Source organism: Stylophora pistillata, chromosome 9, assembly GCF_964205215.1.
Source record: "Stylophora pistillata chromosome 9, jaStyPist1.2, whole genome shotgun sequence".
Taxonomy (NCBI): Eukaryota; Metazoa; Cnidaria; class Anthozoa; order Scleractinia; family Pocilloporidae; genus Stylophora; species Stylophora pistillata.
This window is the reverse complement of record NC_142527.1, coordinates 22,655,386-22,681,056: the sequence shown is the minus strand read 5'-3', so window position 1 is coordinate 22,681,056 and position 25,671 is coordinate 22,655,386. Positions and strand designations below refer to the sequence as shown.

Sequence of the window (25,671 nt, the reverse complement as noted above, 5' to 3'; positions counted from 1 at the left end):
GATGAACACGCTTTGAATTATCTGGTACAAGCACTTGTCGACAGAAAACAAGGGCGCTCGCGTGTCGGTAATTTCGGGTTTGACAACGAGTTCAGACACATTTGCGGTAAAAGGGGGAATGTGCACGGCGGGTTCAAGTTTTCTTCGAAAGTTTGCATAATTTACTTTTTCACGCTCGGGCTAAATCATGATGATACAAAAATAAGACCATTCAACAACATGCATCAATGCATAGGCTTAAAAGCACGAGGAAAATATTACCTCCATGAAAGTTATAACACATTCAAATTGGACAAAACTTAAGCAAATTACGTTTGGACTCCGGCTGATAATGTTATTGAACTTGACTTTATAAACAACTATAGATAAGACACTAAATCAAGTTATATGTTATGAAAGCTCAACTAAAAGTAACTGTATAGCTCTTAAACTTTATGCGCAATGCTGGCTCCCAAAATAGCTCTGAGGAGCAATGGTTTTGAAAAACATTCTACTCCCTTGTTCTTTTGAAATCGAGCACTGATTAGTTCTTGACACTAATTGATTTCCAATAACGCCCTTAAAGCGGGGGTTGCCAGTCTTCCAGTGGACAAATGATCAGTGATGAAAGATGGCCCACAAACGTTACCACAACTATGTCAACATACGGTAACAGTAAATCTTCCTCGATGCTATCGTTTAATAAATAAATAGATAGATAAATAAATATCGTTTAATCCACTCTTTGCAGTTAAAGCTAGGTACAAACTGAATTACCAAGCGGTATTATTTACAAAACTGTTAAATCTAATTAAAGTATAGTAATGTATAGTCTACGTAATAATCTAAAAGTTATAAAGTCATCAGCTCTCTTGGTTCTTGCCTCCTGGCGAACGGACTTTTCACGCCCAGATCTTCGATTATAAGGAACATTATAAACATTAGCTTGAGCGCGGAGTTTCCATGTCGCAATGAACTTCCTACTTAATGTTTCTCGCTTGACCTCTAGGCTTGGGAGACCAGATATGGTCAGGGCTTCCTTATTAGTAACACCCGGAAAAACTACCTTAAGTGCTATCCTTTGTATAGTTTCTGATTTGGATGACAAATATTCAGGGATGTCTGGCCAAGCAGCCACGGAATTTTCTAAAATAGATCTAACAATACACTTATAGATATTTACAATATTGCTATTCGCTACGCCAGCTCTTTTAAGCACTCTTAAGGTATATAAACGTTTGGCGGCCTTACAATAAATATAGTCTATGTGCTCATCCCATTTAAGATCGTCTCTGATTTTAAGTCTTTTAACACCAAATAATTTAATCTGCTCAACACTGTTGAGCGGATTAAATTACTTTAAATTACTCCCCCTACTCTTCCCACTTCCCCTCCCCCCCCCTCCCCCTCCTCCTCCCAACGCTTTCTTCACCGGCCTGAGAAGGGAAGGAAAATTTTTATGAGACAAAATATATGAGGAAACTATGTTCACTGTGCAAATCTATAATTATGTAACCACCGTTATGCCGTTGCATTCATTCATTCATTCATTCATTCATAAATCAAAATAATCACCACGCGAACCAGTTAAAACCCGGTGTAAAAGCAAGCAAACTACCTGAGGCGCGGCAAAGCGCGAGACTAAACCACGAGTGTGTGGAGTTTTAAATCTAATATTTGAAAGGTTGGTGCTCGATTTTTGCGCCTATAACGGAACGTAACGAGGCAACATCAATGTTAACTGGATTACTCTAAATACTTAACTGAAAACTGCTCTGAATAAATCACCTTTCGTTACCATGAACACTTTTCAAGAAGATAACCCTAGCTTTTGATGCCTACTCACTTTCCATGCGCTGAAAATTAATAGCACCCATTTGTTACTGGTTGATCCCCGTTTCCCAGGGGTGGATGATTGAAAAAATTTAATGTTGGTTTCTTTTCTCGACTCCTATCTCGCAGTGAACTCGTGTAGCCGCGATCAAGATTTTGATAGATACCTCGATATCCATTTTGATTTGAGATGTCATTTTGGCATAAAGTACTTTTTTTTAAGACAAAGTGAGAGAAAGGAATGTTTTCGACGATTGATGAGAGCAAAGTATAAACAGCAAAAAAGGTTGGATAACTATCATATCACTCACTTGGTTAAACATAGAAAATCAAAAAAGGATTACGATAATTAAAGATTTGTTAACTACAACGAGTTGCCTCAGTCTAAAAAGAGCACTCTAATTTAGGAAGCCGCCAATTGTTTATCTATTTTTTTTTTTTTTTTGTTATTCATTTTCCATCTATTTTTGGCCTAAGGTCACCACAAAAACCGACTTAAGCTGGAGCTGGTGACATAATGTTTGCCTAAACGCACAATGAAGCCATCGTTTCACTTTATTTCGGTAATCTTCTCTCGCATGAATCGACTTACGACTTTGAGAAGTGATTTGGTGGCTTTTAAGGAATTGAACTCAACCAAACATTTAATATCCGCTTTATTCTAAATAAACAAACAACGTAGCGCTACTTATGCCCAGTTGGAAAAGGCAAAAATTCTATCTCGAACATTGTTGTAATGACAGAACAGACTGGGAGGTTAATTTCTCTCGCTCAGTGCGGTTGCGAGGCGCCATCACGAAATAGATAGCCCCACAAGTTCAGCATTACATTTGTTCGCTTCGAGGTTTTTCAATTTCGATTGTCTTCGTTCGTTGTGTCCAGGTTGTACGTAACTCAGCAGAAGTGTTCCCATTTGGACGATCAAAGTTTAAGAAACGTGTACCACGGAATGCAATAAGAGAGAATCGCTAAAAGCCGGAAACACTCTGATACAGATGCACGTCAACTTAGCGAGGATTTGGCGATCTAGATCACGTACTACAAATGAGTCATGTTTCACGCCCATATGGAAAGACATGAATTAAATCAACAAAACTACAAGTGAACATGTACTTTGTGGAACTTAATGATTAAGAAGTCGGATCAAGATAGATAGCGTACGATAAAATAACACACAACAGACAATGGATGGTAGGTTGGGTGAAGTTTGCTTTTCTAATATTGCTTCTTTTTTTAATTCATCGTTTCCATTTAACAGTGTCCCGAACAAAGCTCTTATTTGTGCTCTCGGGGATCAGCATGGACGAAAGTTTGTTTTTTCTAAGATATCCTGATACACTGCCAAGCTCTATGTAGCATGCAAAAAATTAACTACAAACAGACAGTTAATGAACAATTTTTCCACAAAAGGTGAAAAATTGTCTCAACCTACTCTGAGACTTGGGAAAATGAAGGTTCTATCCCGGTAGAATAATCGTAAGTTAAACCCTCTGGTCAGTCGATGTTCGTCACTTCGCCTTTTAACGCATTTATGCAAGTTCTTAGTCAGTTTCCCTAGTGCTGTTCATCTGGGGAAGGTCGCCAGGAAATTTTCAGATAAATTTCTTGTTTCAGAATTTTTAAAATACACATTTTTTTTTCTTCGTTCAACTCCATTCTGATCTCTTAAGGCAACAATCTCTCGAACACGGTTCTCAAACTTTAGCTAGGTCACGAAATTCGAATGGGAAGGTCTCCCAGACATAATTAGTAGGGGCACTTATCTAGAGCAACGTCGATCTATGATTTTCACTGGACACGTACTCCCTTCCAATGTGTCTATGCGATCTTGCACACCAGCATTATATTGAGAGAGGCAGGGGAAACAGTAGGTGTCCCAAAATTGCGCCTGGGAGTGTAGGTTCGAAAAATTTCATATTTTTGTTACTTTGAAGTAAAAGCTAGGTGAGGGTCACTTTCTTGTTGATTTTCTGATGATTCTTAAACTTATCAAGCACTTGAATTTTTATCGTATTCGTGTCTTGAAATCATGACTGAGATTCCCTGATTCATTTTCCATGCAATAGTAGTTCACGGGCATTACGTAACGATGTACGAAAATCTATACGGATTGTTATGGAAAGAAAGCTATGCTTAGTCATAATTGACAAGCTTATGTTTCTTTGTGAAAGGTTTCATTTGGATTTGAAGTTCCCGTCAATCCAAATTAACCTGCAGAGTTACTTTAATAATTTCAAAGGGGAATATTGTCTCATATTTATCGCTCAGTCTGGATATGCCAAGGGGAGACAGTCTATAAATTCAGTGAGATGTTGTTTTCAATCGATACTGATGACTCCGCCCTCAAACAATCTTCGTGTGAGATTCGTCAGTCTCATCCCAAGATTAACAGATTAGCCTACTGTTTTGCTACAAACCACAGGGAAATCCAATTACAGCTAAGATGTACTTTTTTGGCATGATTACGAATCTGCTCTGCATGATCGATAATAACAACCATCGAACGCTTAGGTGCGAAAGGTAAGTCGTATTCCTAAAGGGGATAGATTGTGGCTGAGAGATTCTGCTCTACTGTGAAAGGTAGATATACTCGATATAACATGGGGTAAGTTGCTAAATGGTTTTCATTAGCTTTCTAAAACTTTTAATGGTCTGGGTGTCCTTCCTGATTAGATGTTATCTTTCTACTAATTTTCCCTTCGGTTAGGATTTCCTCCAAAGAAGTAAGGTAACAATTTTTTTTTTAACTTTACTGTTTATTCTTGCCTGTCCAAAAAACCTTGAGACAATAAAAGGTCGACATTATTGCTTTCTAGCGGGCGGAGGTCCAGCTTTGAAAGATTGCAGTAAGATAGGTTTTCCGTTTCGTGAGTGAGTTACCGCAGATTTCTCGTCACGTTATCTTATCACGCTATCTTCTCGACCACTATGACATGCTTCGTTCTGCACCGTAAACTGGAAAAACAAAGAGTTGCTGCATGAAGAGATGGCTTATTCGGACTCTAACCAAAATGAATCCAAAGTCGAAACTAGTCGATTTTTACATTTTTTTTTTAATGTATACTATTTTTTCGCTTCAGGATATACATGTAGATCCTCACTGAGTCAGAACATGTACATGAAGAAGGGGGGGGGGGGGGGCAAGGGGAAATCGTGTTCACGGGAGGGTGACCACCGCCGGGGAGCGTTGAAATGATCAAGATATTATTAAAGACAAAATGATAGATCGTGGATTCTCACGAAAGTCAACATGGTAAATCCTTTCGTATTGTTTCGATAGTTAAGTTACCGGGAAAAAAATAGTAGCAGAGAGATTGGTCGGCAAGTTCTTTAAAGAAAAATGACATCATTCCTACAGTTGCATAATTTTCCTGGGCCCACCGTATTGAATGTCTTCGGAAACTGACGGGATGCGTAAAGTTTCTTCTTCTAATCCTGTGCTTACACTTGTACTAACTGTATCATTTTTGTTCCCTACATTTTGATTGACGATTAGCTTTTCTTCAGGAATTGGTCTTTTGACCAAGTGATTTTTCACTTGCTGACAGTAATTCCTTTCTAAAGTTTGTGCGGTATGTATGTATCTGTCCACAATGAAAAATTATTATGTGAGGTGAAGATCACGCGGTCAAATCTCCTCATTATAGAATTCAGTCGGTCATTAGCCCTGTAGATTTGTGAGTTTCAGTGAGTCTTGAAGGGTCTTGAAGCTTCCCTGGTAGGTCTTGACAGAGACTTGAAAGCGGCGAGGCAGCACAGTTTATTCTAAATATCACAGACATAGTTATTATTCTTTGTTTGGCCTAAATTTGTTAAGGCCGGTTAAAGGTTAAATTGCAGATGGTGGGTTTATCGCAGCGAGTCTTAAAGTTACCCTGGTAGGTCTTGACAGAGACTTAAAAGCAATGAGGCAGCACAGTTTATTCTAAATATCACAGACATAGTTATCATTCTTTGTTTGTGGATGGTGGGTTTATCGTGTGTTGCCTGATTACAAACGGTATCTCTAGACTGACCGTAGCTAATTAACCTTCAAAACTGGCCCTGGCCATCTATTTTTATAACAAAGGAACTTTTAAGGGGGCATGCTTCACTCCATTAGCGTCATTCGAGACCGCAATTTGAATAATGCCAGCAAATGGACACAGGAAATTACTTTACAATACTTTGCAAGCTCAGGAGTAAAGAGGGTTTTTTTTTTATGTTATTGACAGTAACCCTGAAAGCAGTGTTGGGAAAATGTGATACCGTAGATCAACTCTTTAATACCTGCAGTAAGAGAGACGTTGGATAATTTCAGCCTTTATGAGTGACTAGCTTGTAATTTCTCCTGACAATACCACCGCTAAATCAAACATGGGTTAGGGTCATCAACTAACAAAACTTCTGTCTGATAGAAAAGTTGTTTTTGTCGGTAACACAGAAAATCTGTAGAGATCAGTATGGAGACCTGATTTATATTAGCATTAGGGTGTAAGAGTTAAGAATGGTATTTTTAAAGTTTGACTATTATTAATGTCCTAAATGTCATTTTGAATGTCAAAGTCTCTTTCGAATTTCTAAACAAATATGAAAAATCTGGATAGGCGAACCGTAGGTACGTGTGCTTCGTAAGAACTTCCGACAAGGCATGAAACTGAATACAAAGAATGGAAGAGTTATGTCTAAAAATTAAATGATTATGGCGAGGAGAGCGATACCCTGGAGATTACATCGTCACAAAATATACATAGTTTTGTCATTTTTACAACGTGGGTCACACTATCACTGTAAACGAGTCTTCGTTGAAGAAGAACTGTAGATTGCAAGCTTTTGTTCACTTTTAGTCAAGTTTCTAGGTACTGTGTGAAGCTGGCTTTGAAACAAAACATGCCTGATTCTTTGCTCTCTTCTTATCTCGAATTGAATGCTTCTTAAAAGCTTTTATTGTCGCCAGAGCTTGAGTTCATTTATTGAAATTTTATTATGGCAGATTTTCGGTAGTGATAAAGGTCTCTTGTCAGACGCAGACTGGGGCAATACCAAGGGTCATTTATGTGATGGCTCATTCGATATCACATGCAACTGCAGTGGAGACTATTTAAAATTACGGTATCTGTAAAAGGGCTACGCTGAGTTATCAACGATGCTGACTTATCGCCGATGAGGATAAACTTCATTTTTTCTGAGTAACCTACGAAATCACTCTTTTACTGCAAAGGAACGGACTAACGCCCTAAAAAAGCATGACGATTTATTTTCTGTTATTTCACTGGAATCTTTTCCGATTAGAAGGAATAACTCGTTATTCACTCTCACGTAATCTTGACCCTCCCATAACATCTATGTTACAAAAGCTTTAGAACAGGTATAAACACGTAAAATAGGCGACCGTCTTTGGTTACCACAATCGAACAGGCCTCAGCTAAGAGTTATGAGTACCTTACAGCGCACACTACACACAATATACGTTAAAGGCGCTTGAAAAGCCGGCTTCTGTATCCTAAATTATTCTAAAGAAAACTCTCGCCATTGCGATGATCTGAGTCTCTTCAAAACCAGCTAAATGCTACTTGATAAATGATCATAAGGCTAAACGGAAACAAATCTTGGCGAAATATTCGTCCTCTCCACCTGCACGTTCCAAAACCTGAATTGTTCTCTAATGCCGGCCCTTCACAATTAAAAGCATTTAATACCTAGTTTCCCTCCGGAAATGATAAATTAATGACGTGTGCTGTGTTATCTTAAGAAGTCTACAGTTACCCAATGTTTACACTGTACCTTGCGAACACGTTTATCGATCGAGCGACGAAAATGACAGCTTCAAGTGGGGGGTTCGATTCTTCACCTTGTTAAAATACAGGCATGGTAAATCGTGTGTTATCTTCAGTGCGGCACTTGAAGCTTAAGACTTCAATCGAAGCTTAGTATATGGAGCCATCCAACAGTCGACCGATTACATACTAGCGACAAAAGAGTTCCAGGGTGTATACTGGAGGGAAGTTGGTGTATGAGGTATTTTGTGTTGGCGATTGTCTGTGAGGTCCTAAGGCCAGTTATAGTTATTTGTCGCTTTTCAAAACCCTATACGTGATGACAATCAACCTAACAACTGTTTCATAGCTGTAGACAATTACATATGTTTGAACGTTTGTATCAACGGGAGATACTGGAGAAGTCAGATCTCCCTTAAATAATCGTTGCTATTTGTTTTCCGCTTTTTCCGCCAAGCGGCTGTTCTTTCAAACTTGCCAAATCGTACCACGACAGAAAACGACTCCTCAATTTCTTAATTCTAACATTTAATCATTCAAATTTCAACCAAATCGTCTTAATGATAACAGCTGTAATTTTGTGTCGAAAGGAAACAAAGACCTTTCGTTTTTAAAGTATTCTTAATTCTGACGATGTCCTTGGGAAACGGTGTCGGTTTTACGGCCAGAAAATACGTACAGCCATACCGTCCATAATAAGGGAGATTTTATCTTCTATCGGTCGCGTGATGATCTCGTTTCGAATTATTCTTGAAGTCAATAGTCCAGTTTTGACTCCGATAAGCTCAGAGGCAAATTCCTCGCATGCCAGCGGAATGTAATTCGAGAACGGAAATCCTCTTCGCGCAGTAATGGTGTAAATTGCTTATTAAGAAGTCGTTAGAAGGATCTTCATAGGGTGCACAACTAGAAAACTACACTTGCGCCATTTTTTCTTTAGGTTTTTTCAGCCGAGAGCGAGGAAAACTCGAGAAGAGAGACCTGTGCAAGCAGAAGAGTACCATTAAGAATGACCTGCGTCAACATATTTCGCGGGCTATCCACTTGTGCGTAATTCGCGCGTGAAATGTTGAAGGCCACCCTTCACAAGCTGAGATTAAACAGGTAGCAGTAAACCGCAAGGACAGATAGAGAAGACATTTAAAAAGCTCCAGACTTTAAACTAACGAAGAAGAGGATCATTTTCTCACCGCTGAGCTTGCATCATTAATAGATTGATTCTTTAGTAGTTTTTCAAAACCGGACATCAACAGAAAGAAAATCCGATGAATCGAAATATTTGAGTTTTACGGGATGAATGCTGAAAATGGATCGTGGGTGTCATCATAGCCCTATATTTTTATTTTTCGCTTCCAAACTAGAAAAAAGAAACCACAACAACCTCCACGCAGCGGTGGGTTTTCTAGGCTAAGGAAGTTAGTTGCAATCTCTTGGTAAGCGTGATAGAATTCAAAGGAAATATCACATCCCCCGCTCCCATGCTGTACGCTAGTTCCGTCCGTCGATGAAATGCTTGTCTATTCATGAATAATACCAGAAACGTCTTCTAAAGATTACAGAGGCTCCTTGCCTACCCGTGGTGTTTAATGAAATACGATAAACTCGATCGCGAATTGGTGTATTTCGTATCTAAGGGTCCACTGAAAGCTTGGTTAGCGGGTTTACACGAGAGCGCTTTGTACTTTGTAGCGTCGTGCAGAGGGGGCCATGAAACAAGGCCACCAGAGGCTTTTGACAGAACACAGGGATGGAAGTGGAAGTGGTTTCCCCTCTTCACCCTCTTTCGAAGCCAGGCCTATCGTTTTTACAACTACGCCGCCTTCACTCTCATCGAGCACCCAAAGAAACCAGTTGTTACGCAAGCTACTTAGGGCGGGAATCCCACTTCCAACCTATATTTTTCCTAAATTCTAGACCCGTTTTAAATTTTTTGTTTTTTGATTTGTGACTCTCAGTCCTGGTGGCCCAAAGTTCAATTTCCTACAAAAGGCGAATCCCGGTTGCTATTTCAACTCCACAGGCCCCTCTTACAGGTTTGCGCAAGAGGCGGGCATTCTATGAACTATGCAATGTCTTTTTCTTTCGTATATCTTAGAATTATTTTGACGTGCACGAAAATTACCCCATATTCTGTGATTGCTTAGAGGAAACCACTGTAGATTGGACGGTTTTAAATCATAGTTCGACCTCGTAGTAACCGATTGCCAGTGTAGACGCAAGACGTTTGGAGGTTTCATGTTCATCCGTGTGCATTGAGTGAACGGAACCCTCGAACGTTTCCATTTTGCTTTGAATCTTGATCCCACAGAAACTTTTCAAATGTTAAGACATGAAACACGATGTCTGCTCAAGATTGCACGAGCTGCGTAATTGCTAGAATAAATGAATTAACGCAGAATGAGACTGAACAATATGAAATCCTTGTTGGTGACGGAATCAAGTAGCCATTGAAAAAAAGCCATTATACTCAAAGAAATCGTGAAGAGGAAAGAAAACAGATTTGATAAAATCTGTGACAGTGATCGAAGGTCTCTTCAGGCTTTGCTTAGATACATACCATGTTTTAGAGGTCAAGTCTTAAGAGAGCGATAGATTTCTGATCAGAACGAGTATGAGAGCTTTGAGGGTTGCAAGTTGCAGGGAACGTTTGAGCCAAAATTTCGTGGTAGGTATTTGCTCTCTGGTTGCAGCGATTGAATTGCGCAAAGAGAGCGTGAAAGAGGAGGGACTAAGACAGAGGTGAGGGAGGGTTCTTATTCTCTGTTGACTGGATATTTCTTTTATATTTGATGCAGACTATTCCTGCCGAGTAGATGCATACTGAACCATTGAGATCCTCCCCGTCCACCCTGTCGAGATGGCCACCGCAGAAACGGAGAAGAAAACGAAAGAGATCCAAACAGGGACTAACAACACGAGTCAGGTAACGTGTCCTTTCGCCTCTTGCATCGCTTTAACTACCTGCCGTAATTAACACGGAACTTCTCAAGTGATACGGAGAATTGAGACAAAAGCATTAGCTGGATGTTGGCGCGATGTAAAACCAGATTCTCTGAACTAATGCACAAAGAAAGTTTAGTTTCAAGCCACGATTTTGGAATAAAATTAACAAACCAGCCATCCACATCCTCTAACCCTCCCAATTTGGATGAAACATGCGACGTGACTAAAAAAGTTGCATAACATTATTTACAGTAGAGCTCCAAACGTCGTAAGTTTGACAAACTCCTCAATAGCGGGTTGTTTGCTTTTAAAACAAGAATTGTTTTGTAGTTGAATGTTCTTCATTCCGCAATTGAGCCCTCTTTCACCAGATCAGGCGTGGTATTGTGTTTTCTCTGACATATTGTCACGGGTGTGTTGTTTTTGAGGTGGACAAAGACAACTAACACAAAAGACAACACCTCGAAATCAATGTCTTCAATTAACCTCTACCGCGTTAAGTGAATTTTTTTTCCGATAAAAGTCATATTTTGACAACACGAGGATTTTCACAGGTGAGACTTAGATGTTAACATATGCATAGGACCTAACACATCTCGAGCACGTGAAAAACCTGGTACAAGATTTTTTAAAAACTACGTCAGTATCTCGTAACTGGCACAAAACGTTTTTCGGTAACCTGTTTTTCTCTCAACGGGCTCTTTAGTGGTCGAGCAAACGAAATGAATAAATATGGAATGACAATAGACTCGATTTCTTCTCTTTCTACTACAAAAAAGAGATATTCGGTCCTCGAAGTTCACAACGGTTCAACCACTTCCGGTTGCGTGAACAATGGCATTTCCGGAACAAAAAGGTTGTGTGGATTTACTATCAAAATGACGGGTTTAGCGCCAGTTGTACTCTTTGTTTGACTACGAGGGCGTAATTTCCTTTTCTCATTCAAAAAAATTTCCATCAGTTTCTACGTGCAAAGGGAATTATCGTATAACAGCAAGTCAATATTCGTTGTCCATAGGAAGTGAAACTATACTCTATTCCATGTAACCGAACACTGTTCTAATTTTCCGATTAAACGTTCGGACAGCGGAATACTTGTCGGTGTGTCCCGGCAGGCGGTCGGTCGTTTTCGTTTGAAATATGGCGGACGATTTGTTATTATGGAACGAGACAACATGAAGGAATTTGGAGCTTGTGGATGAAATATGTACGTTGGCCGTCACCATGATTACGGCAGATACGAAGATGAATCTTCGGAGGAAGAATGTGAACATTGCTCGAGACAAGACGTTCGTCTACGAAACGACGACAACTGGTCGGGCACACTGTAAGAGCGAATTACAGAAATATTTGGTCTCGCATTTGTAAACTATTATGCCATGCCGTGAGTTTGCCCTCTGCCTCTGGCGTTAATTATAATGTGTTAAAGTATTTAATGTCTTTATCACCTGCCTTGTTAGAGTTTCATAATGAATGATGTTTTCATGAGAAGAATATCTTTAAAATGGCTATTTCCCGGCCAAGTCCAATGTTATGTTTACTATCACGATCGCTTCGGAACGGCCTCCAAAATCTTGGTGTCGATTTCTATTTTTGGTATAATTTGTCCACGCGCTGTTGATTATTTGTTTCATTATTTAAAAACCCATCATCAATATCGTCTGGTTTCAAAATATATCGGACCAGGAATACATTTGGTAGCCATATACTAAAATTTTACGATTTAACGGTGTGAAGGAATCTGTTACTTTGTCCAGTTGCACTTTTTCGTTTTTTAGCAACGAAATGAACAGCCAAAATTTCAAGTGTGCAAACAAAAAGGCGTTTATAACTCTCGATAACGATCTCTTAACTTGTTTCATGGCATTAGCGTGAAATTTATGTAGATTTGGGGTTCACATAATAATCGCTTGTTCACTTCCCTTACGGTCATTCGCATATTTCAGATACGAGGAACCGCCGTGGGCAAGTCATATCAAAGAGAAAGGTGATGTGTTTTACATCGAACCGTTCAACGAACCTTCTCCAAGCGACATGTTGGACGCACTGGAACGATTGAACGTTTCAGAGACCGAGACACAAGGAGATAGAGAGAAAGACAAGAGCAAATCAACGCTTCGGAGTTTAAGCTCGGTGAAGAAAATCATTCCAGGATTGAAACGAGACAGATTAGACGACAAGGGCAACAATGAGAGGAACCTTAAAAACTCAAATGCTGTAACTCGTGGGCCTGTAGATGGTCTCTTAGATGGAAGCAAAGTGGTTGGTAGATTTTTCAAGAGAGAAGTCCAACTAATTGTTTCCCCTCGTAAAGTCCATTCTGGACTTAAAAATGACTTGGAGACTCTACTTGGAATTATTCCTGGGAGAGATAAATCTGGCAAGATGGCGCAAAATGACAGTTACTCAGGGTCCAGGCTCTACATCAAAGGGTTTGTTCCTGATGGACCGGCGTTGCGAAGCGGGGATCTTAGAATAGGTATGGTATTGTATGGAACTGTCATGCGTGGCAGCAGTCATTCAGCACAGGTGTTTAACAATCAAATACACTCATCTTAACTTTCACTCCCAGAAGTGATTGACATGTAACTTCTCCCTTTAATATCCATACATAATCTTGCAAACAGGTAATGAAAATACTCAAACTTAACAAGTATTAGTTATTATCTTAATCTAGCACCAAATTTTGATAAATAATTTACAAGAAAATGTGTAGCAGCTAGAGTGGAGAATTAACAATCAGATCTTGGAAGTTTTAGGGTTAAACAATAGCATTCATGTTTCAATGATATTGAATTGGCTGAATGAGTCAGCCAGCAAACATCAATACAATGTACTGACACAAGTTCTTCGGCTCAAAGCTCTTATTTTTCAAACTTGGGCATAACATGTCCTCTTAAAGTATTATACCCAAGTTAATCAAAGTATGGATAACACTTTTAACTAATTAAATCAATGACCCTGTGGACACTATAAGTTATTTTGTGTATCCACACACACAAGCATCCTGTGTTACTCTGTCTATCCTCAGAACAAATGATGACAAGAGAACAGTTGTACATAGTATTTTGAACTGCAGTTTTAGATACATAGCGCTCTCAACTGCGAGGATCGTGCATCATACGTACATAGTATGTACAATGTATCATGTGGAAGGAAGCCTTGATGTCATCACTGATCATTAAAACAATATTTCCACATAATCAGATACAATGAATATATGAAGTTCATATATTTTGAACTGCGGTTGTAGATACTGCGAGGATCGTGCATCATACGTATCTACAACCGCAGTTCAAAATATATGAACTTCATATATTCATTGTATCTGATTTATCGTCATGGGTTTATTACGAATCAACTTAACGGCCTGTTCCCAGTTGGCTTGTTAGCCCAATTGGTAGAGCCTGCACTAGTATCGCAGAGGTCAGTGGTTCGAATCCTGTACAGGCCTGATTTTTTTCAGGTCTGATTTTCTCTATTGCATAAATAGCGCTCTCTACTGCGAGGATCGTGCATCATATGTATTTTCACATAATGTTTGTCTTTTTCATCTCCAGGTATAATCAACTTACAAAATCTTTCATTTGTTTGTTTCCAGGAGATGTGCTGCTGTCATTAAACAAATTGGATCTTAATTCAAGTAATGTTCATACAATTCTTGCTGCCATCACTGGACCAATGGAGGTGAGGCATATAATTTTTTCCACTTCTAGTTAGTGTTTCAAATTTTCCCTTGGTTTAGAATTTTTTAAACCAGTTTGATTCTCTTTTCCTTTTTAAGATCAGATTTTTGTAACTAATTGGAGACATACAAAATCAAACTTCAGCTGATTGGAACAGTTTTTTCCACCAATACATGTATGAAAATTGAACCATAATACTTCTTTGACACGTATAGCTGTGAACTTTTATGACAAATTTTTGTTATCCTAATGCTGTTTTTGTATATAAAGATTGGGGGGAAAATAGTTTTAAGTTCTTACTGTGCAGGCTTGTACCAATCCAAAGCTCATTTTTCACTCAGTTGTACAGAATCAACTTTGTTAACTCTCTCATTCCTAGAACTTTATGTACAAAATGAATTCTCATCTGGAGAAATGTTTTACAAAGTTAATGTTTTTTACAAATTTCACCTCTTAGATCACTCTTACCATTCAAAGAGCAATTCAACCAAAGATAGCATCTCCAATCATTCATCAGAGTACCCCGCCAAAGAATGACAGCCATCTTGTGAAGTTAATCAGTGGAGAAGCACCCCTGGCATCCAAACCAAACCTTAGAAACATCCCTCATGTGGCTTTGTATTTAACCATCACTTCTAGTGAAGATGATAGTGAACCTGATAAGGTACAGTGTATGACTGTGTATCTTTTCTAGGTTTGTCTTTGATTACAGTTCAGAAAATGTGACTATTTTTTTTGTGTGTGTCAAGCACTTCAAAGAAATTGAAAATAGCTCTGCTTGCTTCAATGCACTGATTCAAAGATCATAGCGTACTGTAGGAGAGATTTGCTAAAATACCATCAAATATGCAACAGCTATTCTGTATTCTGATTGGTTTTATTCCTTTGTCGTGATATGATGTTGAGAAAAGCAACGGAACAGGTCACCATTATGAGTAAATCCACTGATCTCATCCGTCTATTCACTTGCTTGTTTGTTTAATAAATATAGGACATACTATACCAGTATCCTAAAACAGAGGCAGCCACCAAATTGGTTGGACTGAGGGGAATGTTCTTGACTTTGAGTGATTTGATGTCATCTGTGACAGGCAGTACGGCAAACAGGTACTCAGCACTGATTTGTTGTAGTGTGTGTCACTCAACCCTTTCACTGCTATGAGTGACCAAGACAGAACTTCTCCTTACCGTATCAATACATCATCAAGCACACAAATGAGGAGAATAAAGAGAAATATCAATGAAGGGATTATTGGTTGATCTAATGCCAAATTCTCTAAACTAATATCGTTAGTAAGAATTGAAAGCTGACACTAAGAAGAATTATGTTTGATGTATGCTGACTGTTCCAATCTTTAAAAACAGATTAAAACATTTATTTCATGCTGTATTTGTCCTAAATTTTAACTCCTATAATATTGTGTTCTGTGAAACATACTTGTCACTGTGTACATGTATTTGTCGTTAAATTATGTTAATGTGTTATGATTACATTTAGTTTGCAACAAGAGCACCAATAAAGGGTGTACATATAGTCCCCTGTTGATGTACATGTAGATAAGGAGTTGGCATATACACATTTGTAATATATTAGATCCTTCCCCAAAAGGAACAAGAAAACAATTTTGTGTTAAATAGAATTGTGTTTGGCTTCTTGTGTTTTTTTTTGTTTGTTTGTTTTCATTTTTTTTTGTAAAGACCAGAATTAAATAGAAAGTTAAGTTCCTAAGATTAAAGTAGTCTAAGAGTAATTCATTCTGTTATCTACGGCCTTTAGCTCTACCCTAGTGTTGGACAAGAAGCTGGTTCATGTTGTATATTCCAAACTGGACAGAGATGTGTTAGTTGTGGCTATGCCAGAGGAAAAGTATGTTTGTTGAATTTATAGTTTCCAAAATAGACCATGAACACCATCTGTGCTCTTGGCAAAGTCTGTTGTTTGAGTCAAACAAAATCAGTGAAAATAAACTGATGTTAGTGGCTACTTTTTGGGTGCCTCACTCCCTGAGTTCTGCACTAACATCTCTTTTTTCACTCATTTCTTTTCTTCGATTTGGGCCTGCTGAAAGGGTGGGAATGCTTTTAGTCAACATTGAAAAACATGAATAATTGTTGTACACATTTTTTAAGAGTAAGGCAGATTGCATTTATTTTTAGTCTTCTGTACCTGTTGGTTCTTGACCAAGGGTGGACCCAAGGTATTAATTTTCCAAGTTTTCTGATTCAAATATTAATTCCATCTCTTTTTTTGTCAGAGTACCTCTTGTTCAACTGCAGAAGGTTGTTAATGATGTTACACAGATACTCTCTCTTACATTTGGATCAATGCAAAGGTAATGTATACAATGATCTGTTACTTTTGTGGTAAAGTTTGATTGTCTGGTGTAATTGTGCTCTGTGTATATTGTAAATGTAATTTTTAATAGTATACATAACATACTTCCCCTTTTTAAGTGACAACTGAATGCTCCCGATAGGCTAAGGAGATGCTTTTTGTGGCCTGGAAGCATAATTTTTGGTGTTCATCACAATCATTCTTTTATCTAGTAAAGAACGTGATGAGCATACATGTGTATCAATCTGCTGATTGGATGTTATCTTCCCTATACTTGTAATATGGATCTAGTTCTACAAGACAAATTTAGCTCTTGACAGGTACATGTGGCTCACTCATGTTTAACATGTACAAGATTGTGATAATTTTTGACTCACTTGACTTTTCTTCACAGGGCATTTTGTGACAAGCTCAACAAAGTCCGTGTAGACCATCTGTTTTCTCTTTTATTTGACAAAGCCCTTGCCACGCCTCCAGGAGCTAGTGAAAAGGATTGTGTAAATAAACTGACAGACCTTTTACCTGGTGTTCAGTGGCTAAACCTACCTCTGGCAGCAGAGGTAAGCGGAATTGCATTCAGCCATAACGACAAGTGGTTTAATTATTAAATAATTTTCTTAATCAATAAGCAGATAAATGGTAGAGATTATAACTAATAAGAGGACAATTATGTGAATCAAGAAAGAAATGTACTGAGATCAAGTCACAACTTCCTTTTTCTTGACTCCTGTTTCTGAATGTGTATTGCTGATTCCAGATTGCATATTTTAGGGCAAACTCAATTTGTATGCCTTGAAGCTGTGTCTTATCACAGCTTATGAAAAAAAGAAGTAAGTAAACAGTCCCTTCTGCAGCTCTCTTTTTGTTTGCCACACTACACTTTACCTTACTCATCATAATATGCAAAGGAGGTCAAAGACAGCAAATAGTAATTGGTTTCCTGATAAATTATACCTCTGAGAATTGACTGCCCTTTCTTGCAAAAGCTGTGACAACCCCTGTAAAAGTCAAATCCTACATCTCCACTTTGACTAAAGTTTTGTTTAAGTTCAATTGTTATTTCTTCACAGGTTCATGTACACTGCTGTCTTAATGACTTAGAAGCAGCAGATTATGGAGAATTTGTAAGTGCACTCTTGACTCAGTTGTTGTACATGATTAATATGCTGGATTGTGGTCTGTTCTGTTATATACTACAGAACTATATAATAATTATCTTAATGTTCATGACACTCATGGTTTGTAAGCAAGTATAGAAAAATAACAAAATAACAATTTCTTCAATTTGTCTTCAGTTGGTGAAAATTATAAATGACAATAAGTCTTTGTGAATTCCATACAAATAGTTTCTATAGCTGTAGCTGTACACACATTTACACAGATCAGATAACATTTGTGATTATCATGATATGCACTGCCTTGTAACAAGTTTGACATGAAGTTCTCATGGTTATTCAATTCTTATTTTTTTTTTGTTTATATTTTTTTTCTTTTGTTTTGTTTTCTTGTTTGCTATCCTTTTTAGGCAGATGAGTTTTTTCAAATTAGAAGATTATATACAATTTTAGGCTCCAGCATATTTTATAAGGTAGGGCTTCAGAAAAAATGTTTATAGAACGTCTCATTATCATGTTAGGGAAGATGTTACTCCTTGGCAAGTCCATTTGTACAAACACTGACCTTCCACTTCCAGTGAAATGTAATGTAATGTTGTTACATTTATAGTCAAGCGCTGTTGACATCGTGTCATATCAGATGGTACATCTAATGGCACACAACATTACCTAGCCTGATGTCATAGTACATCTAATGTCGCCTGACGTCATGTCATGTTATATCACACCTCAAGTCAAGTGACATCGAATGTCGCATGACATCATGTCATGTCACATCTAAGCTAGACATCATGTCACGTTACACGTGAACTTCTCTACGCCAATTTAACTTGCTGCTACTTTTATTCATTGATAAAATGGCTCTTCTTTCCTAGGGATATTTAATAGCCAATCATTTAACAAGAGAAGATTTAGAAGATATCGTATTATACTGTAAATACCACTGTTTACTGGCCATGAGTGCAGAGCAGAGAGTTGGTCAATTAGTCATCTGGCGAGAGGTATGGTAATGTTTAAACATCCCTCCGCTGTATCACTATGATCTTTTGAACGTCACCCGTGTTCACAAGTCTTCTGCTGCTCACTATCTCAAACATTTGTCCGCGTCTAGAGATTATGATCAAACCAATTTTCAACGATTACGAGTCGGGCGCATTTATTCAAAATGGGCAGTACACTTTAAAACGCACCATTCGTGTCTCACGTTATTTATGTGTCTTGTTTTAAGGTTTTTCCGACGCGAAGACAAAGACCGCGACCTGAAACCAAAAAGGGAGATGGAGAAGAATATTATGAACCAACTGCAAGATATTTTTTACTCATCGTAGGCATGGTAAGGAAACAGAAAGTGCAGTCATTAACTGATGTGTATTATCAGTAACCTGTATGCGTAACTTGATACAGCTTAGCTAGTTGGCGGTGTATTATTTTTTTTTTTTTTGGGGGGGGGGGGATTTTTGAGCGGTAAAAGACCCTAGAGAGGAGATTTCCGGTAAAGTGCGGCAGGGCTGCTTAGAAGAATGGGGAAGAGAGATTGAAAAAGCTCTCTTAGTCCCCCCTGGTTTTTTGTGTGGCTTCTCCTTGGTTAGTTTGCCAAGATAAGGGGAATTGCATGCACACTATCATCTTGCAGTATCACCCCTGAAAAAAAAAAAAAATAAAAAATTAAAAAAAAAAAAAATAATAATAATAATAATAATAATAATAATAATAATAATAATAATAATAATAACAATACTAATAATAAGAGACCACCTTAGGAAACTCCGGATTGTTGCACGAGCTCTCCTGGTTAGCACCCTTGTAAATGTACGTGAATGTACAGTGAACAGTATGAAGAATATGCATACTGATGTTAGGGTTTAAAGAATTAAAGAGAGTGAAACCATCAACAATTTTGAACCATGTCTCTCCACGAAAAACATTTCATTAATATTTTTTCTTTCTTTAGAAACACTGGCTTATGTGTGTACTGCTAGAGGCAGGTGGCATTTCAAGGCGGTAGGTGCACCTGTGTGAATTTTTTCTCAAATTTCGTGTCGTCATTATTAACTTCAAGCACCGCTTCTATTCTACTTAAGTGGTGGGAGAAGAAACTGGGTGAAAGCGATATAAGTAAATGCTCCATGACCCCGCTGGTATGAGTGTTTTCAGTTAATTTCACGCAGGTACTTTCTTCCACTCACTCTTCATTGCTTCGCTCAAGAATTGACGAATAGGTTAAACAAGATTGTCTACCACCTTCATATTCCATTAGAGAGTGGTTTAGTCTACCACAGTAAAATTTCACGGCAATTGATCAAAATAATTGAAGAAATAAATGAATGAATGGTCGGACAGACGCATGGATTATAGGTGAATTATTTTATATCAGGCAGTTTGGCGTCTTCACACTTAAAAGAACCTTTTTTTTTTCTCTGTTGATACTCTTCAGAGCGGAGGGTCATCCTCCCCCAGACACCTACTATGTAGATCAAGTGAAGAACGCGCTGCATCAAATAGAAGCCCTGGACATTCCTTCCGTCTGTGAATCAAGGTGAGGATAGGGCTTCGCGCGTAGCTAGCAAATTTGTACGTGTTAGTTGGAGGGATGAAAGTGAAGCGAACCGTATTTTTATATGTTTCTAACTGAAGCAAAACAGGGGGGAAAAAATTGATCGGATAACAAGAGGGTCATTGCGAAGGGCTTCATATTGAATGGTACGTGGTTTTAATTTGTGAGAACGCAGCCTTAGAGGATTCAGCTTACAATCAGGGTTGGCTATTATTTTCCAAGTCTGTTGTCACAAAAAATAGAAGTGAGGACACGGCCAAGAACGGTCAGAGCTTGGACTTAGCTGTTTGAGAATGGTCAAATGGTTAAATCCCTGCATTTTGTTTATAAAATATTGCTTATGACATATCATTGGCTTGTGTATTTCACAGGTTGAGAAGTGCAAGCAATCCTCCTCTAGCCTCTGCAGATATGTTGCTGATTAACCCGCCCTGTTCGTTGAAAACCTCATCAACCGCAGGTGGCTCAGACACACCAACTGCTCAGAAAAAGCACAACAGTGTGGATAACCTGAGGCTTCAAGGTACTATCACGTCACATATGACAGTGATTTGCTTTGTAGCACCCAACCTCATTCTCAGTTCTTCTCTTATTCCCCCCCCCCCCCCCCAGAAGTGATGAGGTACCCTGAGAACGTGGGTAAATTGAGTACCTAGCCCATGTGGAAAAATGTATTTGGCAAATAGATTTTTAAACCAAGTTAGCTGCATACTTGAAAGAAAATATGTACAAATGATTGCGTTTCTTCCTCTTGTTCTTAAATCAGGATAGCTTTGGAATAGAAGAATGTCTCTTATCGCAGCAAATGCAAATATTTCCCCGTCATTGCCTAAACGGCATTAAAATGTTTCATTAGTGTTCAAGGAGACATTCAGTGACACCTGATATACATATTTCTGCTCTGTTACTTAGATGAAGGGAATCTTTTCTTGAATAAGTTACCTTCTTGGCTACAATGGTCCATATTTAATAAGTACTTTCGAATTTGCTTCACAGACGAAGTCGAGTCCTCCGACAGTGGTAGCGTCCCCTCGACACTCCGTCGGAAAGGTTCGGACAGCTCCGGAAGCATGGGGAGCTTAGGGACTAGAGGCAAACTTAGATCATTCCGGTCCCAGTTCTCTCTTAATTCAGCGGGCACGTTTAGGAAGAGTTTACCAGAAAATATACCTGATTTGTCGCAGATAGTAACAGCCAAGTAAGTATTGATAGAAAAAAGGGAGAGATATGTCAATTTAGGCACTCTTGAAGCAGAAGACGTACTTCAAATCAAGGAGTGAAAAGCTTAGTACAGGAAGACTCATCTACACTCCATTAAGGGCTAACGCTCGAAACGTCAGCTTTTGTAAACGTTACGGTGGCCAATTTATCATTTCAACTTTGTTGATATATCCAAATTACACCCCATTAAGATGGCACGTTACCTTAGTGAGGTCACTTCCTCGTGTCTACCGCGTGACCGTGAATCTACTGGTGTCCAAAATACCCTTAATGGTAGGGATACTTCACACGGTAAATTCTTCACACGAGATGTGTAAATGTCCATTTACAAATGAACCCTCTAGGCAGAAGCTAACTTGTGCTGTACAGTCACAAACCACTGTGACAAAGTCTCTTTCAAAGTATAAGAGTTGTTTTCAATTGTTTAGGGGATCCTCAATGGGACCCTTCAGTATTGAGACACTTTACATTTTGTCACCCAAAACAGTGCTGAGTTTTATCCATTCAAGCGTGCGATTACGCTTCAACATTGCTTGAAGGAAATTAAACTTAGTAATCGAAAGGTGAAAGGGTTGCGAGTCTCCCCACTCATTGAACATCACGTGATAAGTTCATCGTTTTCCACCCATTGTAATCTAATCCGTACTCAAGAAAAAAATTGACGCTGTGCGCCGAAATATCTCGCCTGTTTCCAGAATTAAAAATATAGTCACATTTATCACTAAGTTCCTACTCTCTGTGGTAGAAGTAATTTCTGATGGTAATAGGACTGATTGGAGTCCAATTCAGTCCGCAATCATACGAGTGATTACAACATCGCGGAAGTCCGATTTGTCAATCTTGTTATATCAGATTTCTCATTTGTCCTATCCTATTTGTCAATCTTGTTCTATCAGATTAACCGGTGGCGCAGAGAACACGCTGTTTCATTTCGTCAGCTGGGATTCATTCCAAGGTATTGTGGTGTGTCCAAGTGATGGAGACACGTCCTTCCCAAATGGAGGAGTACATGCTGAGGTGGTGAAGTCATTTCACAAAACATGTCTGTCCATTCGTAGGCTGTTTTCACCCTACTACAAACAGGTGAGTTGAACACCACCTTACTGAAGTTCTAGCAGTGTAATGAACACCAAAAAACACTGTTCTCTTCTTCAGCCACGTCACAAATTAACCCCCTAATTATAGAATCACGGAGGTGATAGGCTTAAAGTTTTTCCTTTCAATCCCTTGTATTCTCACAAATAGGTCAAGTATCTTAAAAATTCTCATCAGCTTACTCGTCCAGAGACAACGCAATCGAAATAGGTTTATTTGTTTTAATTACAGCGTTTAAAACAGGACGGGAGCCGTACTCGATTCACGTCTTCTGGAATGCAGGGAGTGGTTGAACATGGCGCACTCTTTCACAGGACTCCAGAGAGTCCCACAGAACAGAAGAAAGTTCCTTCTGTCCTAAAATATTGGGTGATAGGGTAAGTTCACAAACCCGACAAAATATGAGACCAGTAGTTGTTCTATGAACGGATAAGTAGAAACGTAAATTGAAGCTCCCCCTTAGGGACTTTTCAGGCACAATGTAAACTAACTAAGTGCTTCAAAATCCCCACTGGCAGGAGGCAGACCAGTGGGCTATTTACAGAGCGCAGCCGAGGAGTTGAATTAGGAGCAACCGAGAACAAATCCAGTGCGTGTGTGTGTACATGTGTGTGTGTCCCGACCCTAATATTGTAATTCATTCTATGTAATTTGGCTTCCTAGCCTTGTTAACCTTCTAGTTATTTTAGGAAGCCAACACCCTCTTAGTTTTAATTTTTTTATTTGATGTTAATTTGATCTTCTCAAGAATAAGGGTGAATAAAGTTGTTGTTGTTGTTGTTGTTGTTGTTGTTGAGTGGCTGGGTGGAGGATTTGAACCCGGGACACCGGATTACAAGTCCAGCACCCTAACCACTTGGCCACGCCGCCTCCCAATTACGCTTCAGATACGTCCTGATGTAACCACTGACATTTCAACACGCCTTGTTTTTAAGGATAGACATAATGTTTGGTAATGAAGTTCTTCAGGTTACAAAAGGACCCCAGGAAGTGTTTTTCATAACTGTAGTCGGTCCGTCATACCTGTAGGTCTTTATCCGCCGCAGTGTTAGTTCCTCTGTGATTATGTGATCTGCTAACTGGCTAGTCAATATTGATTGATGGATCGATAGATTGATTGATTTTTTTGAGAAAAAGCATTGCCCTCTTGTGATATATTAGCATCTTATTTTGATACTTTTTGGCTGTTAGATAACAAGAACGACTCTCTGCTCTTTAGGCGCCTTTTTCCAGGGGAACATCCAAAGGAGTTGTACGTGTGCCACCATCAGTCTGTGCCTCAAAGTGCCGTGGAGCTTGCCTTCAAATTAGGCTTCGGTGTTTGACCTTAAAGATGTGCCTCAGATTAAGTACCAAATGGAAATATCCTGCTTTGTAAGCTTGACGCTGATGATCGTCCTGTTCAAGAGTGACACAACAAAATGGGGATCAAAGGAAGCTTTTGGAGGAATCAGAGTCTGAAAGTCACAAGAAGAAAGTTGGATTGCAAGCGAATTGTTAAACGAAACAAAAAAAGTCATAAATTGATGTTAAATGTTATGGTTATTGACGAGAAACTGTTTATGGTAACCGTTCGAAAAGTTATTACAGTGTTTTTTGTTTCTGTTGTTGATTGTTATGTTGTTGTTGGTTATTGTTTTGGTCTTTTTTTTTCAGTGTTCTTCTGTCGTGGAAGTTGTTTGTAGTACTGATTGATGTTTCAAAATGAGACAAAGGAAATCTTTGGCCAGGAATGTCCCTTTAGAAAGATCGATCGATTTTGAAATGTAGACAAGACCGACATATGACTTCTAAGTGATTCTCCTGAACTATAGGTATTCAAAATTTAGTCTATCCGTTTGCCATGGCGTCCTTTTTTTGTTTTTTTGTGCATTAAACAATACTTATCTTCACATGTCAAAATCTTTGCCAGAAAGGGACACAACGACAAAATGAGTGCGCATGCTTGTAACTTGTTTGCTTTTATTTCGCGGGGATAAGCCTTAACCAGTGTTTTCAGGAAAGTTTCTCTCGAACCTCCTCCGTCACATATCTCTCTCAACCAAAAAAAGGTACTTTTTGGTAACAGGTGTGAACTCGTTGAGATTAAAGAAGCACAGAAGCATATGGCTACGAAGTTCGTAGCACGTGTTAATGCATTAAGCGTTTCTTGTCGCCGCCTCGTCTGTAGACAAACCCCCTGGAGAAAAACTTTGTTTTCTCGGTGGAAAAAAACCAGTGTCAGCTTATGTTTACAGAAAAAGAATCGTGGCCTTGAAAGTTTATATGGCTCGAGTAGCGGAGCATGCACACTCATTTTGCCGCTGTTTCCTAGGATGGTAACGTGTGTGAGCCTGCGCGAAAGGTCCTGGAAACGAGAAAAGTTTGAACAGGGTGGAAGGAGTGACCTGAAGATTAGCAGGTATATTTGAAGGAAAAGGAAACAGTGAAACAATATGTACCCAACAATGTTGATATTTTTTATAGAAATTATAAAACCAAGACTAAGTACATTATTTAATAAAACATTTTTACGAGTTGAAAATGTGCAGTGGCTTTAGCCAGATGTTCGCTGCAAACATTTCCTGCGGTAAAATATTGGATCGCAGTGACGTGACTCTGAGGGGAGACTGGTCTGTGCATTCCTGACCCGGTATCCAGTCGTTTCGTACCCACGGTTATTTCGTACCCCGTCGTTTCGTACTTACACGCAGTTGTTTCGGGCCCAAGTATGAGTCTTTTCAGACCCAAGTTTGAGTCGATTCGTATCCAAGTTTGGGTCTGTTCATACTTAAGTTTGGGTCAGTTCGTACCCAACTTCTGAGCCCGTCTCAATACACATATATTTGAAATACCTCAGGGGAACAGATGTCAATTGTTGCCTACAACAAGTGAGCTTCTAACCCCTTTACACCCAACATCACTACACATATTCTCCAGACTGTTCTCCATTTCCAAATGTGCTGACAAGGAGAATTTGATGTACAGTCGAGCTTCTTTAGTTGGTGATCATTTCCTTTGTTCTCGTGACCTTAAAGTTTGATTCAGGAATGATATTGTAAGCAGAAATTAGATGCCTGTCACTTCTCGGGGTTAAAGGGTGAACAAAACAACTTAATAATTGCCTGGTGCAAGGTAAGCATGATAATTTTTGTTTATACTTCTGACTTTTTTA

General features: G+C 38.8%; 1 protein-coding gene across 7 annotated transcripts in view; it reads left to right on the top strand.

The window, feature by feature from the left end:
- The window catches only part of LOC148723844 (protein inturned-like), a 33,179-nt gene extending 8,138 nt beyond the window's left edge, over window positions 1–25,041 (top strand). For 2 of the 7 annotated variants that reach the window (XM_088732125.1, XM_088732127.1), the window contains 19 exons: window positions 10,364–10,491; window positions 12,458–12,990; window positions 14,113–14,198; window positions 14,655–14,861; window positions 15,189–15,304; window positions 15,975–16,064; window positions 16,453–16,530; window positions 16,927–17,092; window positions 17,603–17,656; window positions 18,058–18,120; window positions 18,523–18,648; window positions 18,876–18,980; window positions 19,599–19,648; window positions 20,082–20,183; window positions 20,573–20,724; window positions 21,198–21,399; window positions 22,319–22,505; window positions 22,749–22,894; window positions 23,737–25,041. In XM_088732125.1, coding sequence (XP_088588251.1) covers window positions 10,382–10,491; window positions 12,458–12,990; window positions 14,113–14,198; window positions 14,655–14,861; window positions 15,189–15,304; window positions 15,975–16,064; window positions 16,453–16,530; window positions 16,927–17,092; window positions 17,603–17,656; window positions 18,058–18,120; window positions 18,523–18,648; window positions 18,876–18,980; window positions 19,599–19,648; window positions 20,082–20,183; window positions 20,573–20,724; window positions 21,198–21,399; window positions 22,319–22,505; window positions 22,749–22,894; window positions 23,737–23,842 — 2,679 coding nt within the window. In that variant the 5' untranslated portion in view covers window positions 10,364–10,381 and the 3' untranslated portion in view covers window positions 23,843–25,041. Of the gene's footprint in view, window positions 1–2,869; window positions 3,000–7,513; window positions 7,810–10,284; window positions 10,492–11,503; window positions 11,839–12,457; window positions 12,991–14,112; window positions 14,199–14,654; window positions 14,862–15,188; window positions 15,305–15,974; window positions 16,065–16,452; window positions 16,531–16,926; window positions 17,093–17,602; window positions 17,657–18,057; window positions 18,121–18,522; window positions 18,649–18,875; window positions 18,981–19,598; window positions 19,649–20,081; window positions 20,184–20,572; window positions 20,725–21,197; window positions 21,400–22,318; window positions 22,506–22,748; window positions 22,895–23,736 lie in introns of those variants that run through there. The other 5 variants (XM_088732128.1, XM_088732126.1, XM_088732124.1 and 2 more) reach the window with 5 other exon arrangements.
- The last annotated feature ends 630 nt before the right edge of the window (window positions 25,042–25,671 follow it).